A 25,490-nucleotide genomic window follows, 5' to 3' on the forward strand; every position below is an offset into this window, starting at 1 on the left:
CTGAGGTTTGCAGACAAACAATCAGCAGCCTGTGTACCATCTTGCTGGTGCAGGGTACAAAGGGGACAAACAGCAAGCCAGGCAGTGAAATATTGCTTCTGTACATAAAATTGCAAATCGAACTGTTTTCTCTTTTTTTTGGTTGGGGGGGGGGGAGCTACTAGATTTCATTGCAAATTGATGTCCAAATTACTGCCCATTAATGTCCATGGTTCTTCTCCAAGTTTGTTTGTGCATATGGTGTCACTGCGTTCTGAGGCTTGCAGATAATATACTTGGTTGTGGCAGAAGTTACATTCCCTTGCTCGGGCACAGCTTTTTTAGGATCTTTCTCCCTTTTTATTATTACGGGTGTCAACCAAACCTTACATGCTAAGCCCGAAGCAAGCCACGTGCAACGTCAGAAAAAGCAAATCTGACGCCAAACAGCGACGTCGCCCAGAGCCAGAGCATCCTCTGCGCTGCAAAAATCGGACATTTCACCCAAAATTTATTAATCGATGAGGCGTATCCCTCTTTTGCCCCGCGGCGCTTGCGCTGCCCCCCGCACGCGCGGAACTTCGCGCGTCCCCTAGCGGCCAGCTACCGCCCTCGCCGCCGCCTTTGAGCGGCGGCGTAGTCCCACCCCCAGTCCGTCTGCGAGTGGCTGGCGAGCGCCCGCGCCCTTTTATGATTGGTCCCGGCCGCGCCCAGGAGGCTGCGCCGCGCCCCGGGCGCAGGGCCGGTTTTGGGTGGCGGGGGCCGGCTGTCATGGAGGAGCTGGACGAGGCGCGGGGGGCGGCGGCGGGCGCTTCCCTGTGAGGCCGGCTGCGGCGGGAGGGGGCCGATAGCGTCCCGTGAAGGTAACCCGCAGCTCGGTGGTCCTTTGTGGCCGGCTTCGGGCGGGCGGGGAGGCCGGGGCGGGCTGTGAGGGAGCCGGGAGCGGGTTTGGGGCCCTGAGGGGAGGGGAGGGGAGGGAGGGAGGGTGGGGGAGGGGGCTCGCTTTGAGGAGGGGCGGCGGGCCTCTGGGCGGACTGAGGGTGGTCGTGAGGGAAAAGGCAGGCTCAGGCTCTTCCTACCGCCTGAGACTCGGCCAGAGCGCGGCGGCCGGGGCGTGCGTCGCCTTCCCCGCCTGCCTTGCCGCTGTGGGGTGCGTGTCTGCGGGGCTCCTTGGGGGAGCGGGGGGCTCTTCCCTGAGGCTACGCCTCGGAACAAGTCGGGGGTACGGCTCGTAACGCTGGGAGAGAGAAGAGGATTTTTCTGCGGCTGGTGTGGATAACACGCTGGTAGGATCAACCCCTTCTCCCCCCCCCCCCCCAACAGCTTTCCTCAGGGGGCACCGTGTAGCCCGGGAGGGTCCCAAGGAAGGCAGCTGGACGTCGGGAGGTGAAAATATCCAGAACTCTTTCTGTTGCAGATTTACAGCAAGCACAGCTTGTGCTTTGTCAGGACCCCGTTCAGAGTCTCCATGTTGTCCCATCTAGATGAAACTGACCTGAGAAGAAGCTGGGGACATTCTGTTTGGGCTGTGTGTTTCCAGTAAGCTTTTGACTCTGAAAGAGGCAGGTGTGTATCCTTCAAGAAGCAGAGAGGTGCAGACTAAATGGATCTAAAGACAGCAGTGTTCAACGCAGCTCGTGATGGCAAGCTGCGGCTCCTTTCCAAGTTACTGGCAAGCAAAACAAGAGAAGAGGTAGCCCTACTTGTGTCAGAGAAAACCAATGGTGCCACACCACTTCTGATGGCAGCCCGTTATGGTCACCTTGACATGGTGGAATACTTGTTGGACCATTGCTCTGCGTCGATAGAAGTTGGTGGTTCGGTGAATTTTGATGGTGAGACCATTGAGGGGGCTCCACCATTATGGGCAGCATCAGCGGCTGGCCACTTGAAGGTGGTTCAGTGTCTGTTAGATCATGGTGCCTCTGTCAACAATACAACTCTGACAAATTCAACGCCACTTAGAGCTGCCTGTTTTGATGGTCACCTGGAAATAGTAAAATACCTTGTGGAGCACAAAGCAGACCTGGAAGTATCGAACCGTCATGGGCATACGTGCTTGATGATCTCATGTTACAAAGGCCACAAAGAAATTGCTCAGTATTTACTTGAAAAAGGAGCTGATGTTAACAGAAAAAGTGTTAAAGGTAAGCCATTTTTTTCACTTTCCTTGTGTTAAATAGGAGTAAATTTACTCATTTACCTTTCTTTAGGAGGCTGACATCCAAAAATACTTTTAGTCTCATCAAGTGGATGAGTAAGAGATAAAGTGTATTTAGCTATGTTTTTACTGTTTTTTTTCAACGTTCTCCTTTGTTAACATGGGTTGTATAATTTCATTCTAAAGTGATGCATTTTAATCTTAAACCCCTAATTCTTAAAAAGACTTAGTCATATGAAATATCATATTTATGCACGTGCGAAAAGCTAATAAACTTGCTGAGAAGGCCTCTTTGTAGTAGGTTGGTGTAGCAACGTATTCAAATATATGAGTGTATATTCTTGTCTTTCATACTGTTTCTTAACAAACCAAATATGCTATACATAAAACTGACCTGTGCTCATAAGGCTAGTAAAAGGAAAGATACATAAAGGAGAAGAATTCTTTTCTACGTTGGAAATTAATAACTACTTTGCTCTTCACTTGCCTCTCACTCCAAATTCTTGAATAATTTTGGTCCTTTTTTCAGTGTTAGTAAACAAAAACTTATATTGGGATTAAAAGATTGAAGCTGCAGGTGACTGTGATTCCAACAGAAGGACTTCCAGTGGTGCACGGATCGCAGAGGACATCTTTTTGCCCCTGTTTACAGTTACTCTGGTGTTATCATTCAAAGCGAAGATTTATGTTGCTTTTGCTGTGATCATAATTATGTGGACTTCTTGGTTTAACCACTGGGTTCTTTATTACATCTCGAACTTGTATGTGGGTGTGATATTTGCCTGAAAAGCATACCAATTATTGCAGGTTACAGTTAATTTTTAGCTCACTGAGCCAGGATTGTGTTTCAGCAGCTTATTTTTAATACATATATTACTAATCTGCTAATAAACCTTTTTGTAGCATAATACTTCCGCTGCCTGTTTCAGGCGAATTACATTTGTAACAGTATAGTACTATACCTTACAGTTATTTCTGTTAAAGTATACCTTGTGTGTAGATTATTGTATGACACTGGTAAATGCCAAATACGAGAGTAATCTTTGGAAAAGCTATTCAGTTAAATATGCCTTTTTTCAGCAAATCATGCAGATATGTGGGTTTAATGTAGAGAAAGCTAAACTACAGATTTGTCATAGAGGTGGGCAGAGGAAAATAAATCTTCCTTTGTAAGGATTTAAGGTTGCTTATGAATCATCATGGACTTGTGATAGGCTAAAAATGTCATTTTTCTAGGCGGGATTCTTGGAATAACAAGCTAAATATAAAGTGTGTATTGTTTTTTAGTTTTAAACCTATCCCTTTATATGATAGGTGTGAACAGAGCAGCGCTGTTAAATACCTGATATAACGGGAAAAGATATATCTCTGCGGCTCTTTTCCCCCCTCATTTTATGTTGGTGAAATAGGCTTTACTTTACTGGTCCTAATTAATCACTTTACTAGTCCATTAGTGTTATTTGTCTTTGTTTAAATGACTGAGCGGCAGCCATGCACTCCTGAGGATTTCCTCAGTGCTCTCAGTTTCTCTATTATCTTAATTCCTTCTTCTCTCTGTTTCCTTTAGTTTCTGTATGACTCGCAGCTAGGCACACGGGCAAGGGTTCGTAAGGCATAACTGATTCTTATTTAAATTAAACTTTTAAAAAAGTTGGATTGGATATGTTTTAGCTCATTAAAATTCATTTTGTGCTTTGAACTGCCATGTGTACAAATGGATGTGTGTACGTAATGGATATCTATTGGTCAAGTATGTGGAATATGGTTTTGTATGTGGAAATCCCCTCAGATATGACGTGAGCATACTTTTTGGCATCTTACAGCAGCCTGATCTCTGAAGTTACTTAATAAGCACTGGTGAGGTAAAGGAAGAGAGAAAAAAAGTACTATAAACCCTGAAAGTGAAAGTCAGCTGTAGAAAGGCAGAAGAGCTGAGCAAAATTGGTAGCCTGAAGTATTGCAACAGTACGGGTGTTGCAGTGGCTGAGGTTCAACAACTAACCTTCTCAACTTTGTTTTCAAGAATGCTTAGTACTTATTAATTTCAAAATTAGTATTTCCAACAGGATTCATTCTACATTGTCATGTTCCACCTCAGAGTCTCTGTGTATTATTTTCAATTTCTACTCCTCCCTGCTGTGTACTGAACAGTTGACGGTGTGCCTGTGCTTGTAGTAGGGAGATACAGAAAACCTGAGTGCACTGCTCTTGAGTAATAGAAGTTGTTGCTATCCTTGTATCTGAATTCTTTTTAGATAGGCCCCTTCCTGGGGCCATGTATGGAGAAGCCTGCTGTTCTGTGAAAAATGTAAAAGCTTTAGCTACTATAAATTTTGCTGCATCTAAAGTTACAACTCTCCTTATAAGAAAAAACTATGTAACTTCAGTAGAGGTGCTGTTGTGTGAGATTACTATAGTTTCTTTTCCAGATACTATTCTTAAAAACGGGGCGGGGGGGGGGAGCAAAATTACTTGAGCTATTCCTTGTGTTTTTCCACTGGATTTTCATATTGTAAGGCAGAACCTTATTCACATTTTAAAACCCATGAAAATCTAGAGCTGAGAAAGATATGAAAATGTTTTGAAGTGTTGGCAGTTCCACAGAAAAATCCAAATACTTTGAGATGAGAAAATAGCTGAGTTCACAGGTATCTAAAAGTCTGGGTGATAACTGAGGCAGAATATAAAAGAGCAGGTGAAAACATGTGATGAAATCCTGCTTCTAAAATACAGGCGGAATCCCGCAACTGTGTTTTGGACTATGGAAATTCAGAATGCAGAGGTTCTTGAAAGACAGTTGTAGAAGTGCAAAAGTACAGCTAGGAAATGATTAAGATTTTCATAAAGACTTCAGAGTCTGAGTCAGACAAGATGCTACACCAAGGTAAACTGTAGGTCTGGCACTGTCTTACAGGAGATGGTGGTGAAGAAGGAGGTAACAAGATGTTTGGGGTAGGTAAGTGCTGTACTGGGAAAGATGGCCAATGGGTCTGAATTTAAAGTGCAAGCCTTTGGTTGTCTTTGTTTTCTACTGTTTTGCAGATCTGAACTTTCACAGTTTCCCCAAACTTTATGAAGCACATAGGCAACAGAAATGTAAACAAAGGATTTTTTTAAAAAAATATTTTAGGTTACTTGAACAGTGTTAGTGAGGGGGGAAAAAACTGATACCTGGGGTAAGAAGGGTGGGGTTTTTTCTCTTAAAATTGTGGAAAACAGCAAAGATACTTGTAGATATCTCTTTTTTTTTTTTTTTTTTTTTTTTGGGTAGAAAAGCAAAAAGCAGCCAAAACAACACTTGCAAAGTGAGTTAATTCACCACTGTCTTCCCAACTCAGAGGCTTCTCCAGTATAGCTTAGTAAGTTGCACTGGTAGATAATAATATCTCAAATGGCAAGTTGTTGGTTTTTTGGTTGGGGTTTTTTCTTTTTCTTCCAAAAAACCCCCCACTCTTAAATATCTTAAAGCTTTTATGCTTCTCTTAAAAGGAGGAATGGTGTGGATAATGCTAGAGTAGCAGAAACCTGAATTTTTTCAGGAGGAGGTAGAACCCTAGAGCTGAAGCTCAAGTGAAGCACAGACCTTACCTTTGTGCTGGATGAGGAGGATGTTCTGTGCTTGCTGCATGCAGTTTTCTTTTCTACTGCATTGCAAAGCCTGCCAGTGATCTGTTAGAGTGGTGTTCCCTTACTACGTTCAGAGTAGAGGTCTGGATTCTTAAATACAGTGTTTCACTGATGTGTTTCTGTGCACAGTGTTTGTTTGGCTGCTGTGTATAGAGAGGGAAATGCTTACTCTTGTAATTCGAGTGATATCAGTCTTTGGGCCTTCAAATTATGGATTTGAGCCCTCTTGGGGATATACCTGGGGCTGTGTTTGTTGGATTTTATATTTAAAATAAAACATTTCATATAATTGCCCCAATAAAAGTATTTTGCATGCAGACCATCTTAAAGGGATCTTACACTTCTGTTGTAACTCCAGACAGAACACTTAGATCCTGCGTTTTGAAAATTTGCACTGCACATTTTGTTAATTTGTGTTATGAATTATCCTCCTCCACCAGACTTGCTGCAATAATAGATTCATTCCCTTCCTTTCTGCAATTAATAAGTTAAATTATAGATAAAATACACATGTGCTGATAGTCAGGATGGTCTCAATGTAATGGTGTGGGGCATAAGGACTCTTTTCCAAAATACCTACTTGAAAGGCAGATGTTTTTTTCTGAACATGCCTTGTAGGTCTTTCTGTTGCTCAGCTGCTTGGTACGTGGTCTCTTTCTCTTCAGCGTGATATTCATGGTTTTTACTAGTGGTCTTCACTAACTCTGTCCCTCTTCTGTAGTTAGCAGACTTGTTTGCTAATCAAAAGACCAATATTTCTTCTCCAAAGTGTTAGAAAATTTCATAAGAACTGCTGGACTAGGCATTGCTTTAGGTGTCTCTTGAGATCTGCACAGGAATGTTTGGTTGCAAGCCCTGATTTGTTGTTTATGATCCTCCATGCTACTGTAGCAGTTGAAGGGACTCAGGTATTTTGAAAATACAGAATAAAGCTATGATTCAAAATCTTGTTGTTCTTAAATTCCACTGGCACAGTATTTGATTAGAACAGCTTTGTAAAATAATATGGAGGACAAGGCTTGTTGACTTTGCTTCCTCATTTTGGAAAGTGTAGAAGCATACAGTCTCTGTGGGTACTGTATCAAGGTTATACATATAGTAGTACTATATCAAGGGCTAGTGCTATTTCAGTATTGTCATTTATGTGGACTACTGGAAAGTGTAACACTCAAATGTGCTGGTAAGGGAAAAAAGTCTTTTTACAGACTTGGCAGACCCAGAAATAGGGGGATTAGAGAGATTCATGCTATTTGCTCTATGATCAGTGTGGTTTAGTATGAGTTAAAAATAATTAATTTTCTCTTGCAGTAAACATTAAGGAGTCTGACAGGTTTGTTCTCTTCTGACGTTTTTTGTCTTGTCTGCTTGCCAAGATTCATTTGGGGAGGGGGCAGAGAAGGGGGAAAAAAAACCAAACAAAAAACCAAAACAAAGCTCCCCCCCCTCCTTTTTTTTTTTTTTCCTTTCTTTTTCCCCACCTGTGAAAAAAACCTTGCTCTAAAAGTGTTCTGTGTCCTTTTGTTTGTTTGTTTTCCTTTTTTGGTCGGTATTAACATGGCACAGCACACTGCATTTTGTAGATATTTTGTGTGTGACGCTATGTGGAAACTGAACTTCAGTAGGAATGGCTGTAAATAAAATAAGGAAGATACAGTTTAAAGAAATAAATTCTTGAATTTCAACTAAATAAGGAGTTTCTGTTGAAATTAAATTATTAACAGCATGCTTTGTATTGGTAATCTTGATAATACAAGTTCTTGTGAAGTGCTTTGGTGAGCAAGAGAGCACTTATTCTGTTAGAGCCTATGGAAACTAGATTAAAATAATTTGTTGAGATTAGCAGTTCTTTGCAATTTTTACTTAATTTCTTCTTAAATGGAAGACATACCTTTAGTTTTTCTTTGTCATGCCTACTAAGGATAGGGATGTATAACAGTTTTCTTGTGTACTGCCCATGTTTGTATGTATGTAGCAATACTCTTTTTTTTTTTTTTTTTTAAATCAGTAGAACTCTTGGAAGATTTCATTACTTCAAGTGTTCTGTTAGAAAAAAATCAATGTTACATGAACAACTTCACTTTATAAAAGTGATGATTTAATCTGTAAGGCTGCAAAAATATATACATGTTAATTTTACATACTGATCAGTCATTTAAATTAAATCTTTGTCATGTGTTTAAAGATCTTGGATATGAAATCAGATTGATACTAAATTTTAATGTAAGTTTCACTACCCAGAAATTTGATCAAGCATTTTGTATTAGGACGTGGATGTACTTAATTGGTTGTAAGTCAAGTCAAATCACTTTCTGTGTCATTGCTTCATTTTCTTTCATTCCCATGTCAAAAGCTACCAGTCTCTTTTGGGAATTATTTGCTTCTGACATAGAAGACATAGAAAGACATGGCCTCATTATGAATTTGAATCTCCCCCCCCCGCCTCCCCCCAAGCTTCTGGTAACACTGGATAGTTAGAGAATTAGTTCTGTGATATGTGAAGTGTTTGTATAATGTTCATACCACTTTTAAAGGAGGACTGTAACAAAAGAATAAACCATGAAGCTATGATGTCAACTGATCATACCTTTTTCCTTAATTTGTTTTTGCAAGATTTGGAAGGACTAGAGGTGGGGTTATTCCATTTCTTTGTTGCTGTTTTTAATTAAAGGAAGTTATTAGGTAATGTGAATACTAAAGTTTTATATAGATAGAAATGTTTTGTAAGCAGTATTAGCAATACAGTATAGTGGCACTCACTTTCTAGCAGAGAAGTATTGCGACTACCAAAACATTTCCAGTCCAGTTTTGTTTCTGGGCAAGAAAGATGAGCCTTTCATGTTGTTGTAATATTAGCTATCTTCTATATGTGATTAAATTCCTGCAGATCATTTTGGAATTAAAAATTGATAAAGAAAATTTAATGAAACCCATTTTGAAATAATCATTCACACCTTTAAAAGAATACTTTAATTTGACCAACATCTTCATATGTGTCCCTTGGAAAACTGCTTATTGAAGAGAATGACTTTCAAATTACTTTTACATATTTTCAGCCTTTTTCCTTTTTAATACAACAGTAGATATAATGTTGATTTTTAGTTTGTTACTGAATAAATAATGTTAAAAAATTCAATTAATTTCTGAACTGTGTTCAGCCACTGTTTATTCCTTTCATTATAGACAATACAGTGTTTTTGAAATGGACAGAATTCACAGAATAATGGTTGATTTGCCACACTTATTGAACTGTTCAATTCCTGGCTGTCCTTGTTTTGGCTGGGATAGAGTTAATTTTCTTTCTAGTAGCTGGTATAGTATTGTATCTTGGATTCAGTATGAGAAGAATGTTGATAACACACTGATGTTTTCAGTTGTTGCTAAGTAGTGTTAATACTAAGTCAAGGATTTTTCAGCTTCTGATGGCCAGCCAGCAAGAAGGCTGGAGGGGCACAAGAAGTTGGGAGGGGACACTGCCAGGGCAGCTGACCCAAACTGGCCAAAGGGGTATTCCATACCATGTGATGTCATGCCCAGTATATAAACCTGGGGGGAGTTGGCCTGGGGGGGGGGTGTGCAGATCACTGCTGGGGAACTAACTGGGCATCAGTCAGTGGGTGGTGAGCAGTTGCATTGTGCACCACTGGTTTTGCATATTCTAATTATTATTGTTATTGTTATTCCTTTCTATCTTGTTAAACTGTCTTTATCTCAACCCACAAGTTTTACTTTTTTTTCCAATTCTCTCCCCTATCCCACTGGTTGGGGGAAGTGAGTGAGCAGCTGTGTGGTGCTTAGTTGCCAGCTGGGCTTGAACCACCACACTGGCTGATATGTGGAACGTGGACTTTGAATTGGATATTAAGGCCACTCCATGTTCTCTTTCAAGTTCTTCCTGGAATATAACACTTGATACTTGCTAGGGATAGATGGCTGGTAATCTTGTTATTCCTTACGGTTGAGGTTTATGGTTTAAGTTGACAGCTCTCAGCTGTCTGTCTACCCTGCCCACTTATAGTCTATTCAAACTTGGTTTTTTATAATGTATCCTTCCCAGTGCTGTACCTGTACCATCCAGTCAAACTTAAGTGAGGTGCAGCCACTAAAAATTAGTGGTGATGGCCCTCCTTTATTGGTTTGTACGTGGCTTAAAATAACTGTGGTTATTTTAACTCTAAGGGCTGCTACAATATAAGTAGCTAAAGAATTACAGTACTTCTGATATGTTGTCACTAACAGCTGTTTAAGCTTAAGTCAGTAATTGTAATATGAATTAAAAAAAATGATTTTTTTTTAAATTAAGAACATCCAGTTGGACAGAGTAGTGAAGTTCCTTGGAGTCTTAAGCATATTTTGACATGTTCTGCATAGCTGCATTGTAAATTAATGACATACAAACTGTTGAATTGGACCTGAGTTTACCCAGACAATGGCCAAGCTTAATTTGTGTGGATTTTTTTAGTATTAATGTGTCATAGCATACATGCGTGGCAATTGATAAAAGAGTGTCAAGAGCAGCATTATAAGGTGATGGATCTACAATGTGTAATATGAATAGCTGCCGTTGATCCCATTGTTAAAGCCAGCTAAATGCATATTTATAGTTGTGAAGCAATAGTAAGAACTTTGGTATTACTAATACCTTTTGGTTTATTTGCCTTTAATATGCTTCTGTGTTATGACTTTTTAAATACCTTAAAAATACTGACTTGAAGGTAGGAAATAGGTGCCAATTCCAGTGTTTCATGCTGTGAGGGACAGCATGTGGACTTGAATACACCCTGAAATGGCTGTATTAACTGGTGGCTCAGCCAACACCCAGATGTATCTGGTTTTGCCTTCATCACTGACTGCAGAAGTGCAGGTGGTCTAAGGAACCAGCCAGTTGTTAGTTCTGGATTGACTGCAGTAGTTGCATTTTAACTAGACTTTCTCCAGCATAGCAAGAAGACTTAAAATATATGTGCGTTGGTGAGCTTGTGTATTTGTCTGCTTTTGACACCTTCCCATCTTAGGAATTTAAAGGTCTCTTGCTCCTCAATATTTAGATATCGACAGTTTTCTGGTCTGTGATGTATGACAAGGACAGAGGGAATTATAATTGATAAACTATGCATGCCAAATTTGCCAAACTTTTAATCCACCTAAATTTGGTTAAATCTGTGTTCCTGCGATTGGAAATTTTGTTGGTCTTGGTAGAGACTGTAGTGTGGCCAGACCTATAGTGGACTTAAGGCTCTCTATTAGTGATAAATATTGCCTAAGGTATTAAAGATTGAAAATCACTTGCCATTGTATGAACTAGATTTAGCTTTGTGAATCTTGATCTAACAGATAATTTCAGGTGCCACTTTGTGTTGGGGTGTCTTCCTCAGCATACTTGTTAGTAATGATAGTGAAATCACTGGCTGCTATTCAGAAATGTTTCAGGAAAGGAATATTTTGCAAGTTCACTGTCTGTTAATAAAACAATCTGTTACTTCTTGTGTTTTGTTTTTTTTTATGTTTGGAACTTGCACTTTAAATACTGGTTGGGGGGACAAAATATGTTCATAGCTCTGCTATAATTGCAAAAACCTGTTAAACTTGAGTCATAAGCTTTTGAAAATAACTTTTTACACATCTTTTGTATGAATTTGATTAGTGCGTCAGCTAAATTTTGGTATCTGCTGAGCCTGAATTGAGATTCACTTTGTCCTGAATAAGTGCCATTCCTCCTTACTGCTGTTCTTCTGGTTGCTGGAATTGAGAGCAACAAAGAGGCCTTTGAAATGTGCTGTCAGTTCATCTTAAGTTGGTCCACAAACTAGTTTGAGGAAGAAGCAGCAGACCAATTTACATGTAAAGTTTTGAGAAGTGAAAGATTAGAAGACAAAGAGTAAGGACGGGATGACTGGGATACTAGTGGGGAAACCAAGGCAAAATGTCCAGTGCCCATTTGAAAATCTTTATCTAAACAGGCTATGAGTCTCAACATACTACTTCCTCTGCATACCAAAACTAGCAAAGCATTTGGTGAACCTTTTCTTGTCTCGGTGGCTTGCCAACAGAAGATAAAAACAAGCTACTACTTGATAATCTGCTAATGCAAAACACAGAATAGAGGTCTACATTGTGGATCTGAGGTATCTGGTGCTTCTGGTGACAGGCAGGTATTGAATTTAGAGGACAGTCATTACAGTTTCACCACGTATTTCTGAATTTTGCTATTATGTTTTCTCTTCAACTTTATATCCTCTTACTGTGTCTTGTTAGAAAGAAGGTAAGTGTGCTATGAAGTCACATATGTAAAAGCTAGAAGATGTCAGAATTATTTGTATAGACCTACATTAGGTTCTTATAATTGAAATGAAAATGGAGCAAACTTTCTATTTTTGAAGTGTATTTAGTAAGTACAAATCTTTTTTCCTTACATACATGTACGTGGACTAACTTCAAATGTTTTGCTTTTGAATTTATTGTATTTAAGACAGTGTAAACTGTATTCTTGGCAGAAAGATCATATTACTGGAAAGGCTTTACCTCCATTTTAGTTTTATTTCTATACAGTGTTCAGCTTTTAAGACAGATCTCAGGCACACTTTTGATTTGAGTTTCATTAGCTAAATACTCTAGTAAGAGTAAACTGCACATTCTAGAGATCAGATACCAGAAAAAAAATTAAAGTGTATGAAGATAAATACAAGCTGTTTAGATCAGTAGACTATACAAATACACACTTAACCCAAACGTGAGCTGAAGATTTCAAGACTACTGCTTTGTTTCCTAACCCACCGTAGTCTTGTTAGGGACTACAAATACAACAGCAAAGTGCACTGTGAATTGCTGTCTTGTTGGCATTAAAAAAAAGCCTACCAAAAATACAAATAAGGAAGTTTCAGGAAACTTAAAAGCCAAATCTCATGACCGAATGGACAGAGAACCCTTAGAAAAGAAGGTCTTATTTGTGAATATGGAAACTTGCTGACAGTGTAACAGAAACTGATGATCTGATGGGCAATTAACTGGAATTTGCAGAGCTAATGATGTAAGAAATCTTAATTGGGGGGGGATTTTTACATGAGCTTTCTATTAATAATTTACATGTTAATTTAGTGGGAGGCTGAAAAGTTACTATGCCTGAATCTGTAGTATGTATAATATATTATAAAGAACAAGGTAGATTTAAGTTATGTAATTTTAAAAGCAGTCAACCACATAAGAGACTTTGCTGTGTTGGGAGGGGACCGGGAGAGTTTGTCTCCATCTTTTTCCTTCTCCTCCAGTGAAGTGCTCATATTTGAAGTTAAGCAAAATTTTCATCTAGTTGAAGCCTAATAGTTAACTATTTAACTGTGGTGTCCAATGCTTACTTTCTAATTTTCTGTGAGTGGGGTTTTCAAATAGGTGGCACTAGTGCTTACTAGAAATTTCCCCACATGGTGTTAGAATTGGAGTGCCTTTAAATAGAGACTGTGCAATGTCATGCTAATGAGAAATAATCTGCAAGCAAATGATAAGACTTACAACACACAGCCATCTATCTTATGTGTTGAAGGCATTTTTTTCTTCTTGGCTTTGGGAATCCTAACCAGAGAAGCAGAGGGATTAATGTGGGACTTCAGGATAAAGACCTAAGAAGGCATTAAGAGTAGTTTGTGTGGGCATATACATGTGCTTGACAAAATATCCAGCTTCCTCAAAATATACTGGCAGTCTCAAAGGCCCCAGCGGAGATGAAGGGCCTGGTGTGATGGATTGTATTTTCCGTTGTGTACAATTACTGCTCCAAAATATGTAAATCAAAAGGGTTGATAGGTGGAGAGACTAAGAGGTACAGTGTAGAGGCAAACAAAGCCCATGCTGAGTTAGCCCAACTTTAATTTTCATATAGATCTCATTTTTTAATCATTGCTGGAGACAGAGAGGAAGGGAAATTTGACAAGGGAAGAAGGGAATGTGAAGTGAAACAACATTGAGATAGCAAGCTTAAGTTTCTGTTTCATACTTGAAAGCAGATACAAAATCCCTTATAGAATAGGCTATTTCAGTTGGAAGGGACCTACAACGATCACCTAGTCCAACTGCCTGACCACTTCAGGGCTGACCAAAAGTTAAAGCATGTTATTGAAGGCATTGTCCAAATGCCTCTTAAACACTGACAGGCTTGGGGCATTGACCACCTCTCTAGGAAGCCTCTTCCAGTGTTTGACTACCCTCTCAGTAAGGAAATGCTTCCTAATGTCCAGTCTGAACCTCCCCGGCACAGCTTTGAGCCATTCCCAGGTGTTCTGTCACTGGATCCCAGGGAGAAGAGCTCAGCACCTCCCTCTCCACTTCCCCTCCTCGGGAAGCTGTGGAGAGCAATGGGGTCGCCCCTCAGCCTCCTTTTCTCCAAACCAGACAAACCCAAAGTCCTCAGCCGCTCCTCACAGGACATGCCTTCCAGCCCTTCCACCAGTTTTGTTGCCCTCCTCTGGATGCATTCAAGGACCTTCACACCCTTCTTAAATTGCGGGGCCCCAAACTGCACACAGTATTCAAGGTGAGGCTGCACCATCACTGAATACAGTGGGATAATCACCTCTTTTGCCCAGCTGGTTATCCTGTGTTTGATGCTCCCCAGGATGCGGTTTGCCCTCTTGGCTGCCAGGGCACGCTGCTGACTCATATTGAGCCTGCTGTCAACAAGCACCCCAGATCCCTTTCTGCAGGGCTGCTCCACAGCCGCTCCTTTCCCAAGTTATACTTGTGCCTGGCATTACTCCATCCCAGGTGCAGAATCTGGCATTTGTTCTTGTTAAATTTCATGCCAATGATGATTGTCCAATGCTCCAATCTATCTAGATCCCTCTGCAAGGCCTCTTGTCCCTCAGGAGGGTCAACAGCACCTCCCAGTTTGTTATCATCAGCAAACTTGCTAATGGTGCATTCAACTGCTGCATCCAGGTCATTGACAAATGTATTGAACAGAACTGACCCTAGAATTGAGCCCTGAGGAGCACTGCTGGTGACCAGTCACCAGCCAGATGTAGCCCCACTCATGACAACCCTTTGAGCTCTGCCCTCCAGCCCGTTCTTCACCCAGCACAGTGTGTACCTGCTCATCCCACACATGGACAGCTTGTCCAGAAGGATGCTGTGAGGGTCAGCATCAAAAGCCATACTAAAATCCAGAAAAACTACATCCACTGCTTGCCCTTCATCCACTGGGTGGGTGACCTTATTGTAGAAGGATATCAAATTAGTTCTACAGGACTTCCCCTTTGTGAACCCATGTTGACTGTGCCTGATGATTGCATTGTTCTTTAAATGCCTTTCAGTAGTATCCAGTGTGATCTTCTCCATACTTTTTCCAGGTACTGGGGTTAGACTACCAGGTCTGCAGTTTCCTGTGTCATCCCTCATGCCCTTCTTATAAACTGGACTAACACTGGCTAGCTTCCAGTCAGCAGGGGCCTCCCCAGACTCCCAAGACCTTGGTAGATGATAGAGCGGGGTCCTGCTGTAACATCCGCTAGCTCCTTCAGTACCCTGGGATGAATCCCATCAGGCTCCATGGACTTGTGAACATTCAGCTGATACAGCTGGTCCCTTCCAATTTCAGTGTCCATGAATGGAAAGTCATTGTTCCTGCAGTCATGGTCCTTCTACTCTGGGGATCAGGCAGCCCCAGGTATCCATATTATAAAAGACTGAGGCAAAAAAAGTATTGAATGCCTCCCCTTTTTCTTCATCCCTGTTAGTCAGATGACCATCTTCAACAAGTATGAGTTCAGTGTTTTCTTAGATGTCTTCTTGCTATTAGTGTACTTAAAAAAGCCTTTCTTCTTGTCTGACACAGCACTGTCCAGTTTCAGCTCTAATTGAGCTTTGGCCTTTCATGTCTTCTCCCTGCATACATGAACTGTGGCTCTGTAATCTTCCTGTGAAGCCTGATCTTGCTTCCAGAGAGTGTACAATTCCTTTTTCCTCTTGAGCTCCACAAGAAGTTCCCTGTTCAGTCAAGCTGGTCTTCTGCCCTGCTTCCTTGACTTTTGACGTAATGGAATTGCTTGCTCCTGTGCTTTTATGTAGTGGAGAATTCAATTTTAATTCTGTTTTTTGGTTTTGTTTTGATTCGGTTTTTTTTTTAAATGGTGGGACAAAAGGGTCCTTAAAACCTGTTTAATTATTTCAGTCAATAATATCAAGCATTTTGATTTTTATAACTGCCTGGCAGCCTTGATACTTAATCAGATCTTGAATATTTTGACTTGTCATCTAAGCCTTTCATAGTCCATAGATGTCAAAACAGATATTTTTTTTAACTATTAATATTTGGGGTTTTAAAATTATTTTTTAGCTATTAGCATGGTGGGGTTTGGATGATAATTTGATTACGATTTGTGTAACTGTGTTTCTTCTCTTGCAGGTAACACCGCGTTACATGACTGTGCAGAATCTGGAAGTTTGGAGATCATGAAGATGCTTCTCAAGTATTGTGCTAAAATGGAAAAGGACGGTTATGGAATGACTCCCCTTCTGTCAGCTAGTGTGACAGGCCACACAAATATCGTGGACTTTCTGACCCAGCATGTGCAGACCAGTAAGGCTGAGCGCATAAATGCTCTGGAACTTCTAGGAGCAACATTCGTGGACAAAAAGAGAGATCTGCTTGGTGCTTTGAAATACTGGAAGAGAGCTATGGAAATGAGATACAGTGATAGGACTAATATCCTGAGTAAACCTGTGCCACAAACACTAATTATGGCATATGATTATGCTAAAGAGGTAAACAGCTCAGAAGAGCTAGAAAATCTTATTGCAGACCCTGATGAAATGAGAATGCAAGCACTATTAATTAGAGAACGTATTCTTGGCCCTTCTCACCCAGATACATCCTACTATATTAGATACAGAGGTGCTGTCTATGCAGACTCTGGAAACTTCAAGCGTTGCATCAACTTATGGAAATATGCTTTGGACATGCAGCAGAGCAATCTTGATCCCCTGAGCCCTATGACAGCCAGCAGTTTGCTATCATTCGCTGAACTTTTCTCCTTCATGCTGCAGGATAGGGCAAAAGGCCTCCTAGGCACTACTGTCACATTTGATGATCTCATGGGTATACTGTGCAAAAGCGTTCTTGAAATAGAACGGGCCATGAAGCAGACACAGTGTCCTCCTGATCCAATACAGCTGAATAAAGCCCTTTCCATCATTTTGCATTTAATTTGCTTGTTGGAGAAAGTACCTTGCAGCTCAGAACAGGAGCATTTTAAGAAACAGACTATTTACAAGTTTCTTAAGCTTCAGCCTAGAGGGAAGCATAACTTCAGTCCACTTCACCTTGCTGTTGACAATAATACTACATGTGTGGGTCGCTACCCAGTTTGTAAATTCCCCTCTCTACAAGTTACTGCTGTCCTGGTGGAATGTGGTGCTGATGTAAATGTCAGAGACTCTGATAACAACAGTCCATTACACATTGCTGCACTGAACAACCATCCAGACATCATGAATCTTCTTATCAAGTCAGGTTCACACTTTGATGCCACAAACTCGCATAAAAAAACTGCTAGTGATTTGCTGGATGAGAAAGAAATAGCAAAAAATTTAATCCAGCCCATAAATCATACTACCTTGCAGTGTCTTGCTGCTCGTGTAATAGTGAATCATAACATATACTATGCAGGGCACATCCCTGAAAAACTAGAGAACTTTGTTTTGCTCCATAGATGATAGTGTGGAGTCCCAGAGTACTGTTTCTGAAGCACGACTTGGTGACGATATTTTCCTTGAGCACTGTTGTGATACACCAGCATTCCCTTAGCTTGCTCCATCTTGCTCTCATTGGCTAAAGCATTGTTAGCATCAGATTTGCAGAGTTGGTTACCCAGTATTTAATATGAATATGCCATATAATATATTTTGTGGATGATTTAGAAATGTAATGCCATATTTAGACTCTTAAAATTGTCTGCCAAAGGCTTGTCTATTCTGGTCTTATTTGCCTGTTGGGTGTTTGGGACTGAGTTGAGTATTTTCCACTGAAGTCTTTTTACTATAACCGTTATATGGATTTTATACAGTTGGAAGGTCATCTTTTTTTGGTTTTGCTTGAGCATTTCTACTCTTACTCTATTTTTTTTTTCTATGGACTCATTGCTAAATTGTAGAAGTTGTATGGACTTGTTAACATTTGCAACTACCATAAGTGCTTTTATCTTCTCTATGCACTGGCTTAAACATGACTGTTGTGTGTGAGCATATTTCTATGCAGCACTTGGCCAATTTCAACTTCAATGCCAATTTTGTTTTGCAGTTTGTTTGGAGCTCTTTTGAGAATGCTGCCTTCATAGCATGATGAATTTTGGAGTTACTTATCAGCACTCCAAACTTGGGTTTGACTTTTTTGACTGCTGTAACTGAGGTTGCTTTCCTTTTGATCCTCTGGAAATTCATCCTAAATTAGGGAGAAGAAAATCTCGCTTTTTCTCATCATAGTCCACTTGAACTTCAAATCTGAAAATCATTTTATTGCATCGTGCAGTTAGGGGAAGAGTCCTCATTATGTACAACTGACACCTTCCTCTTTGCACTAATGTCTTGCTTGTGCTGGTTATGTGACTAGATGTGAAGTTTGCTCAAAGTTTAACCTCAAACTTAATGATACACTTTAATGAGAAATAGATCAAATGTATGCTGTAGTTTAAAATTTACAAGTCGACTTTAGCTACAAAAGAAACTAAAGCATGTTGGTGGCATGATGCTTATCAGTCCAGATCTAGACATCATCTAATATAGTAAGTGGCTGTATGCCGGGGTATTGGAAGTTCTATAGCAGTGTCCTTTTTTCTTCATTTTAAGTATCTTTATAAATACTTGCATGGATTTTTCATCTCTACTACATCAGCTGTACTTAACAAAAAGCAGAAGTTCTGTTGTGTATATAGCTCCTAATTAAAGTACCTATTTTTATAATATTTGCACAACAGCTTAGCTTTTACAACAGAAAGGGCTCTTTTGACTTGATAAGAAATCTATAAATGAAGATCATAAATGTGAGTGCGATTCAGGTAATTAATATAATTCAGCACTTTACTGTTGATTAATAGTAGAATTTATTGTGGCACATTTGCCCTGCAAATGTCTTAAAGAGAAATTCATTTCTGTTGGATAGAATACAGTTTACTTGCAAGTTTAGTGGTCTGGCATATTGGGTATTTTTGACTTGATGTTTCATTTCGGCGGTGGGCAGTAGGTGTACCTATGGGGTTCTTGCTCCAGAAATTCAACAAGGTGTTTTAGGTTTTTGTCAGTGATAGACATATTTAGAAACCAAATCAATTAGATAAAGGTAAAGTTGTTTTAGGAGGGTCTTTTTTAATATTTTATTTTTATTTTTTAATTTGATGTTGGAACATTTTTGTCACTTGTGAATGAAGTTGAGGACGAATGTGTCTTGGGAGTATATAAGAATAGTGCTTCCTTGCTTTTGGGCTCTTTTGGCATTCCTGTTAGTGTACAGCGTGGTGCCTATTAGCTTAGCCGTTCTTAAGAAAAATAATGGGGATGTATTTAAACAAATGTATGTTGAAAGCATTGCTGTTTGTGTATTACCACTTTCAGACTCTGTATTTTGAAGCAACTTTCACTTGTTTGTCTCATGCTGTGTCTACATTGTATGAAACTATGAGAATGAGGAAGCCCTGTTAGTTTCTCTTGCAAATACACAGGAGTAAAATTCTATTCAATTGGTTGAATTCCTCTGATCTGTAATGATTAAAACATATGCCACCCAAGTTGTCATTTGTGAGAACACGTAGTTTGATTTTTTTAAATTTTTTTTATTATTTTTTATTTTTATGCTTTTCTACTACTCTGTAAGTGGGGATAATCAACAAATCACACCACGCTAGAAATGATCCACATTATACTTCAAGTCATAAAAATAATTGTTTTTCTACAGGTCACAGAGAAAGGGATTTTTAGAGTTTTATACTCTGGAATCTGTACTGCTCTTCAGTGTTTTTAGTTTAAATTTCTGTCTTTGTAACTGTCAAATATCCTGTTTAAAATTAGTTGGACATTATTAGTCCAGAAATATAATCTAAAAATTGTTAATTGTTAGCAAATTTTTGAATGGAAAACATTCCCAAAAGAGAAAGCATATCACTATTAAGTATATGTAGATGTGGGGAAAATTGCTACAAGGAAGGCTTATTCTGTTAGCTACTCTTTAAAAACAAACCAATTTAATAAGATGTACTCACTTATTGGATGTAGTTCTGTCTAAATATCTATCAATGTGTATCAGTCCTAAAGACTATCATTTCTGCAGAATTGTAATTTTTCGTGGTGATGAGGCTATCTGCTGAACTCTTACCTTGCTAGATGCTTGGACTTAGGTGTCCAGGCACATGAGTTCATGCATTTAATACCACTTTCCATTTAGCCCTGTGTGTTTACATTACCCTGTTTAATTTTTCTTAATTTTAAGACAAATTGGCACAGAGCCTGTGCTAGGTAGGGATTAGTTCAGGATTTGCTGATTGGGAGGGAGAGTTGGGACAGCAGGCCCTGTCTGAGATGCATGTGCCACTAAGGCCAGTGCTAATGCGTAGTAGCAGTTTTGCCCCCTTGGCCCCTGATTCAAACCAGTTTTGTCTCTACTTCAGTATAGATACCAACTTTCTGGACCAGATTTTTTTTTTTTTTTTTATTCTTTTTACTATTCAGAGGTGGGAATAAGTTTATTTTAGTGAAACTTGTTGATGCTAAATGCAGTAGTGTTGCTAGCTGGACTCAACCTGTGGTAAGGACAAGGAACTAAAGAGCATTCAGAACACAGAATTGTTTTATTTTTGTCGTATTTTTAACTCATACTTTTCCTGTTCTCCTCTTTTCTTCCTATTTGGGCTTTTCTTCTGATGAAATGTACTGCTTCTTGAGCTATGGATGCAGAAAAATGTTGAGAACACTGCAGAAAAAATTATATGCCCTGCAAGGGTGAAACAGGTTTTAAAATTGATTAAACAATTTAAATTGTTTTTAAAGGTATGGCTCCTTAGAGACAAAGACACTGATACCTCCTTGTTTGTTGAACCTCTGAAGTTTTGGGGTTGGGGATAAAGGCTTAAAGCAGTTTTTCTTCTAATCATCTTGGGTTTCATCTGAAATAGTTCAGCCAGGAAGATGAAGAGTATTCTCATAAAAAAATGAAATGCTTTCTTACCAAGTTCTAAAACTGTATTCCTATTTTTGTATCACTTAGGCTGGTAACAAGATTCCAGCTGTCTGTGCTGTCTCTGTTCTGTTTGTTAAGTGTAGTGTAAAGACACTTTCTGAAATGCAAGGCAACAGTGTGGTTAGTTTTCCATATATACTTTACAACAGTCCCTGGATAGGAAGTAATTTTGTGTATTTTCTAAGTCCCCAAAGAGCACTCTCTTAATGACTGCTTTGCAACTGGTTAAAATTAAACTCTTTCCATTTTTACAAAACACTACTTTAAAAAAAGGAATAGAGTGCTATAGCAAAATCTTTAGAGGAGGATTTATAAAAAGGTAAAAACCTTATGAGGAAAAAATGTGCCTCTCCTCAGTTTTATATCAACTGCAAGGTGACAGTGGCAGGATATGACTGCTCTTGAAATAGCTTCCTCATGCTTTGAAATACAGAGTGGAATGCTTGTTATACTCTAAAATGTTGACAAAAGTAAGTAGACTAAACACTAATTCCTGTCTTCTGTGACTACAATGTGACTACAACTGGTGTTTAATGCTTCAAAGTAATTTTGGGAAAATTGATGGGAGACATGCTAGACCGCTCATGTCTCTTGGCTTTGAGTGTGAAAGTAACTGTTGAACCCTCAGTGAAGGCAAAATGAAAAGCTGTTGTTGGTTTGGTTTTAACTAACATTGTATTTGTGTTCCATTCTGTCACAAAGACTTCCTATGCAGGGCTAGCTCCGTGTATGGAAATACTACAGTTTCTTTTTTACATGAAGTAATTTAGCTTTAACAGTAATGTAAAAAAGGAATAACAAGCATATTTCTCTGCTCTTACTCTCCTTAGGCTCGAAATGCAGATTACATTAAAAATATGTTTTGGAGAACACCTGTCTGAGTCTATCTGTTTCCTTTAGGGTTACTGCAATACTGGTTGGTAAGCGGCTTTTTCTGTTGAGTGTAAATAGTTAAATGTGAATGCTGCAGCTTTATACTTCCATCTTCATGTCATTAAGAATTGTACCTTACACAAAACGTCATGTTTCATCCTCTTTATTTCTGTGAAATGGTGGTCCAGCCAAGCCTTTAAATTCTGGTAGTGGGTAATAGTAAAGAAAAGTCTTAAACTGGATGATAGAGGAGACGTTATTTTCCCAGTTTCTAGCAAATGCAGCTAGCTGTGCTATTAACTCTGTGAAAACACAGTAGTTTTAGTTTATAGCATCAAAGTAGTTAGCAAGACCTTCTAAGAAGTAAGCAACAGACACTTTTTCAAGAAAGTTGCACAAATTCTCTCCTTAAAGCTTTTGAAGTCTCTTCCCTATTGTGTGGACAATTAAAAAAAATAGAGAATCGAATACTCCAAGGGTGAGAGAACAAGTATGAGAAGATCCTTATTAAAGGCAGCTAGCAAATGGAAGACTTGGAAGAACATTGCCATTGTAATTTCGAAAGATCTTTATAGTTAGGCACAGTAGTCACAATCCTATACTTACAGGCAACATACACTACAGAGAGCTGAAATTTTAGATTTAGGCCTAATCAGTAACAAACAGCATCAAAAAAGATGAGGTTCTGGATGAGGAAAACTGATCCAGAGCTTTCACACTAAGATAATCGTCACACAGATGGCTTTAATGAATTGAATATAGATTCTCTTAATTAGGAAAGGGAAGAACCGGAAAGGATCATTTACATCATTGTTCATCCCTCTGCAGTTGCATATGATGAAATGTTTTCATCTAGGAGTGTCTGCTGGTTACCTAAGCTGTATACCCATGCAAAAATGCTTCTTGTCAGTAGCAAATGCTGGCTATCAGTTGAAGACCAAAACTCAGTGTATAAGGTAGCACAGGAAGAGGGCAAAAGAGGCCAAGTGTATGGTATGTTACTCTGGCAAAGGCAATTGTTTGTTTCCCACATAATATTCAGAGGGCCATATACCATCCACAGTGAAAAGCAGAAAGCCCTTCCCCCTCCCACCAAGTCAAAGCCTTGCAGTTGATCTCCAACATTCAGAAAAATTGAGGAGTTTCTAAAATCAGAAAGAAGTTATAGACAATGATGTTGAATTATGCACAAAGGACGAAAAAGAATTGCTTTTCGATGCCTGCAGGTGCCCATCAGAAGCCAGTGAGTGTGAGGCTATGATGCAAATGGCAACCACGTCTCCCATCAGATCGTAAGACATGTGGGTTCCTATTTGAAGTTCAAAGGGTTGCTTTTATCATATCTCCTGAAGATTTATCAAGTTGTAAGTTCTGTGCCAAATTCTTTTCAGAAGGCTATTCAGAACTCCAGTCCTTCAATAATTAGGAACTTAATTCCTATTTGATATTTGTATTTTCACAGTTTTGTGTTTGATCTTTTCATAGTTTCAGCACTTGTCTGTCCTTCAGACAGCGTTATCCTCTCTCAGTGTTCGTGTGGTTAGGCTAAACCAAACAAACAAAAGAAACCCAAGCTTAAGGGTGAGCAAAGAACAGAGAATAATCCAGAGGTGAGTAAGCTGACCTAATGGTTCAGTTCTTTCTTTTCCCCTCCCTTGCTTGTATGTTACAAAAAAAAAAAAAAGATTCACTGATTCACTAAACATTTTATGCTGCTGAACCTGCAATTTAACTTTGCAATTCTTTCCTCATTACAATGGGAGGGGTTTTTTTTACAGTAAACAGGGTCGATTGTTTTCTCTTCAGATACTTTAGCTTATATTGTCCTATTCTAATTTTTGTTAGATGCCATTTTGTTCTATTCACACACAGCATTATCCTAACTGGAATGTGAGGCAAAATGTTCAGTCAGTGAGCCAGACTTGGATTTTTTTTTTATTTCCATCCCATAGTTTCAGAATAGTAAACTTGCTTTTTCTCCTTTTCTTTCTTTTTGCTTGTGTAGCTACCAGGCTCGCACTATACTTTTATTTGCTAGACTGTGAGATGGAGTCCTTCTAAGCTGTCTGTGCTCTTTCTCTGTTTTTCTGGCTTTGCTGGTTGAGGGAAATATGTCACCTTCTTTATCATGCTTTTTGTCCCTTCACTCATAAAGTGGGAACTCCAGGGAGCTGCAACCTCCCCCCCCCCCAAAAACAACCACAAACCAAAAAACAGGGCCTACCGTAAAATAACAGAGTATGCTCTGTGAGGGAAACGCCCAGAGAGTTGGTAAATGAGGAGTGCACATGGCTTACTTTCAATCCCACCTTGTGTTAACCTTAGAGCCAAACAGCAGATCGTCCTGTAACAAGGCTGGCCCGTGCAGGCTGCACCCACCCCAGTGTTTCAGTTTAGGTCAGGAGTGTGCTTGTGAAGCAAGTCTCCCAATTGTTCTCACTTTGTGTGTTTGGGTTCACATCACAGAGTTGTCTCAGTCCCTGACCTGGATTCCTTTTGAATGAAACTGAGCTGAAAGACATGCTCCAAAAGCTCACCTAACAGGCTCTGACCACTAATGGGTGTTCAGTTCATGGGAGAAGACTGTAAGTTGTTCTGAAATAACCCTTTTTCCTCTCCTGTTCCCTTCACCCCACCCCCTCAAAGTGTCACAGACTTCTGATCCTTGGCACCAGCTCCTCCATGCTACAGATCTGCTCCTTGCTGATACAGGTGTGGCCATAGTTTTCTGTTTCTCTATGTTAGACGTAAGTTGACACATATGCTGGTTGGTTTTTTTCTCTTGCCTTTAAGTGGTTACTGCCTATCCAACGTAACATCCCATAATCCGTGTTATGCTTTGAGCTGGAAAATTAAAATGAGATAATGTAGTTCAATGCTAAGGTGGATCTACCACATCATTAGATCTACCACATCATTAGCTGCTGGAAAATGAATCAGCCATGCTGTACGTGTCGCTGATGCTTCCTCCTGACAGCATGACTGACCTTAGTACAAAATGCTGTTGATGTGGTGTAAAGAAATATTTGCTCCATTATACAAACGCAGAAACTAAGGCACAGACTCGGTGACCTCTTAAAATGACCATAGGAAGTTTTGTGCTGTAGCAAGGAACAGGGTTCAGGTCATCTGGCTCCAGGGACTTTAATTTTCAGACTCTTTGCTCCAGGTATGGGTTGACATTAGTAATTTCAGAAATGAAGAGTCTGCTCTAAAACAAAAAAATACCACCAAGAATTTCTTAGGGAAATTAGGGTGATGTCATTGCACAGTCTTACTCTATGTGTCTATGCTTCCTCTCCCTCAGTAATTTTTTAACATGGTGGGCCAGTTTAATAAATTCAACAGAAATAGAACAGCCTATGCATGTCTGTAGCTTCCTTGAGAACAGCAGACTGGGCAGGAGGCAGAGTCCCTACTAACAGTTCCCTCTGAAGAAGAGGATTCAGCATGAGCTTGACTCTTACTAGGCATGAGAGAATCCACACAGGGATTAAAATACTTAGGACCACAGAAGAGGCTTTGACTGCAGCCCAGGCTTTACTAGAGAGCAGCAGATCCAGTCACCGGTCAGGACATGTCATACGTTCATTACATCGTATATCATACAGTTCCTGCACCTGCTCATCAAGGTGGTAGCGT

At 39.7% G+C, this 25,490-nt stretch overlaps 1 protein-coding gene across 2 annotated transcripts; it reads left to right on the top strand.

Moving 5' to 3' along the window:
* Positions 1–730: 730 nt before the first annotated feature.
* On the top strand, positions 731–21,845 carry FEM1C (fem-1 homolog C). 2 transcript variants are annotated; one of them, XM_052777713.1, is made up of 3 exons: positions 731–842; positions 1,397–2,126; positions 16,158–21,845. In XM_052777713.1, exons 2-3 carry the CDS (start codon positions 1,583–1,585, stop codon positions 17,465–17,467), a joined length of 1,854 nt encoding a protein of 617 aa, XP_052633673.1. In that variant the 5' UTR covers positions 731–842; positions 1,397–1,582; the 3' UTR covers positions 17,468–21,845. The 2 variants fall into 2 exon arrangements, with proteins under 2 accessions (XP_052633673.1, XP_052633674.1); XM_052777714.1 differs by lacking the exon at positions 731–842 and adding an exon at positions 1,019–1,265.
* Positions 21,846–25,490: the final 3,645 nt, after the last annotated feature.

This window comes from Harpia harpyja, chromosome Z (genome assembly GCF_026419915.1).
Source record: "Harpia harpyja isolate bHarHar1 chromosome Z, bHarHar1 primary haplotype, whole genome shotgun sequence".
Taxonomy (NCBI): domain Eukaryota; kingdom Metazoa; phylum Chordata; class Aves; order Accipitriformes; family Accipitridae; genus Harpia; species Harpia harpyja.

What these genes read in the sequence shown, in the direction of transcription:
- FEM1C (XM_052777713.1), top strand. Translation starts at nt 1,583, where the DNA reads ATGGATCTAAAGACAGCAGTGTTCAACGCAGCTCGTGATGGCAAGCTG. An exon ending in TAACAGAAAAAGTGTTAAAG is followed by an intron (nt 2,127 to 16,157) that starts GTAAGCCATTTT and finishes CTTCTCTTGCAG; the next exon opens with GTAACACCGCGTTACATGAC.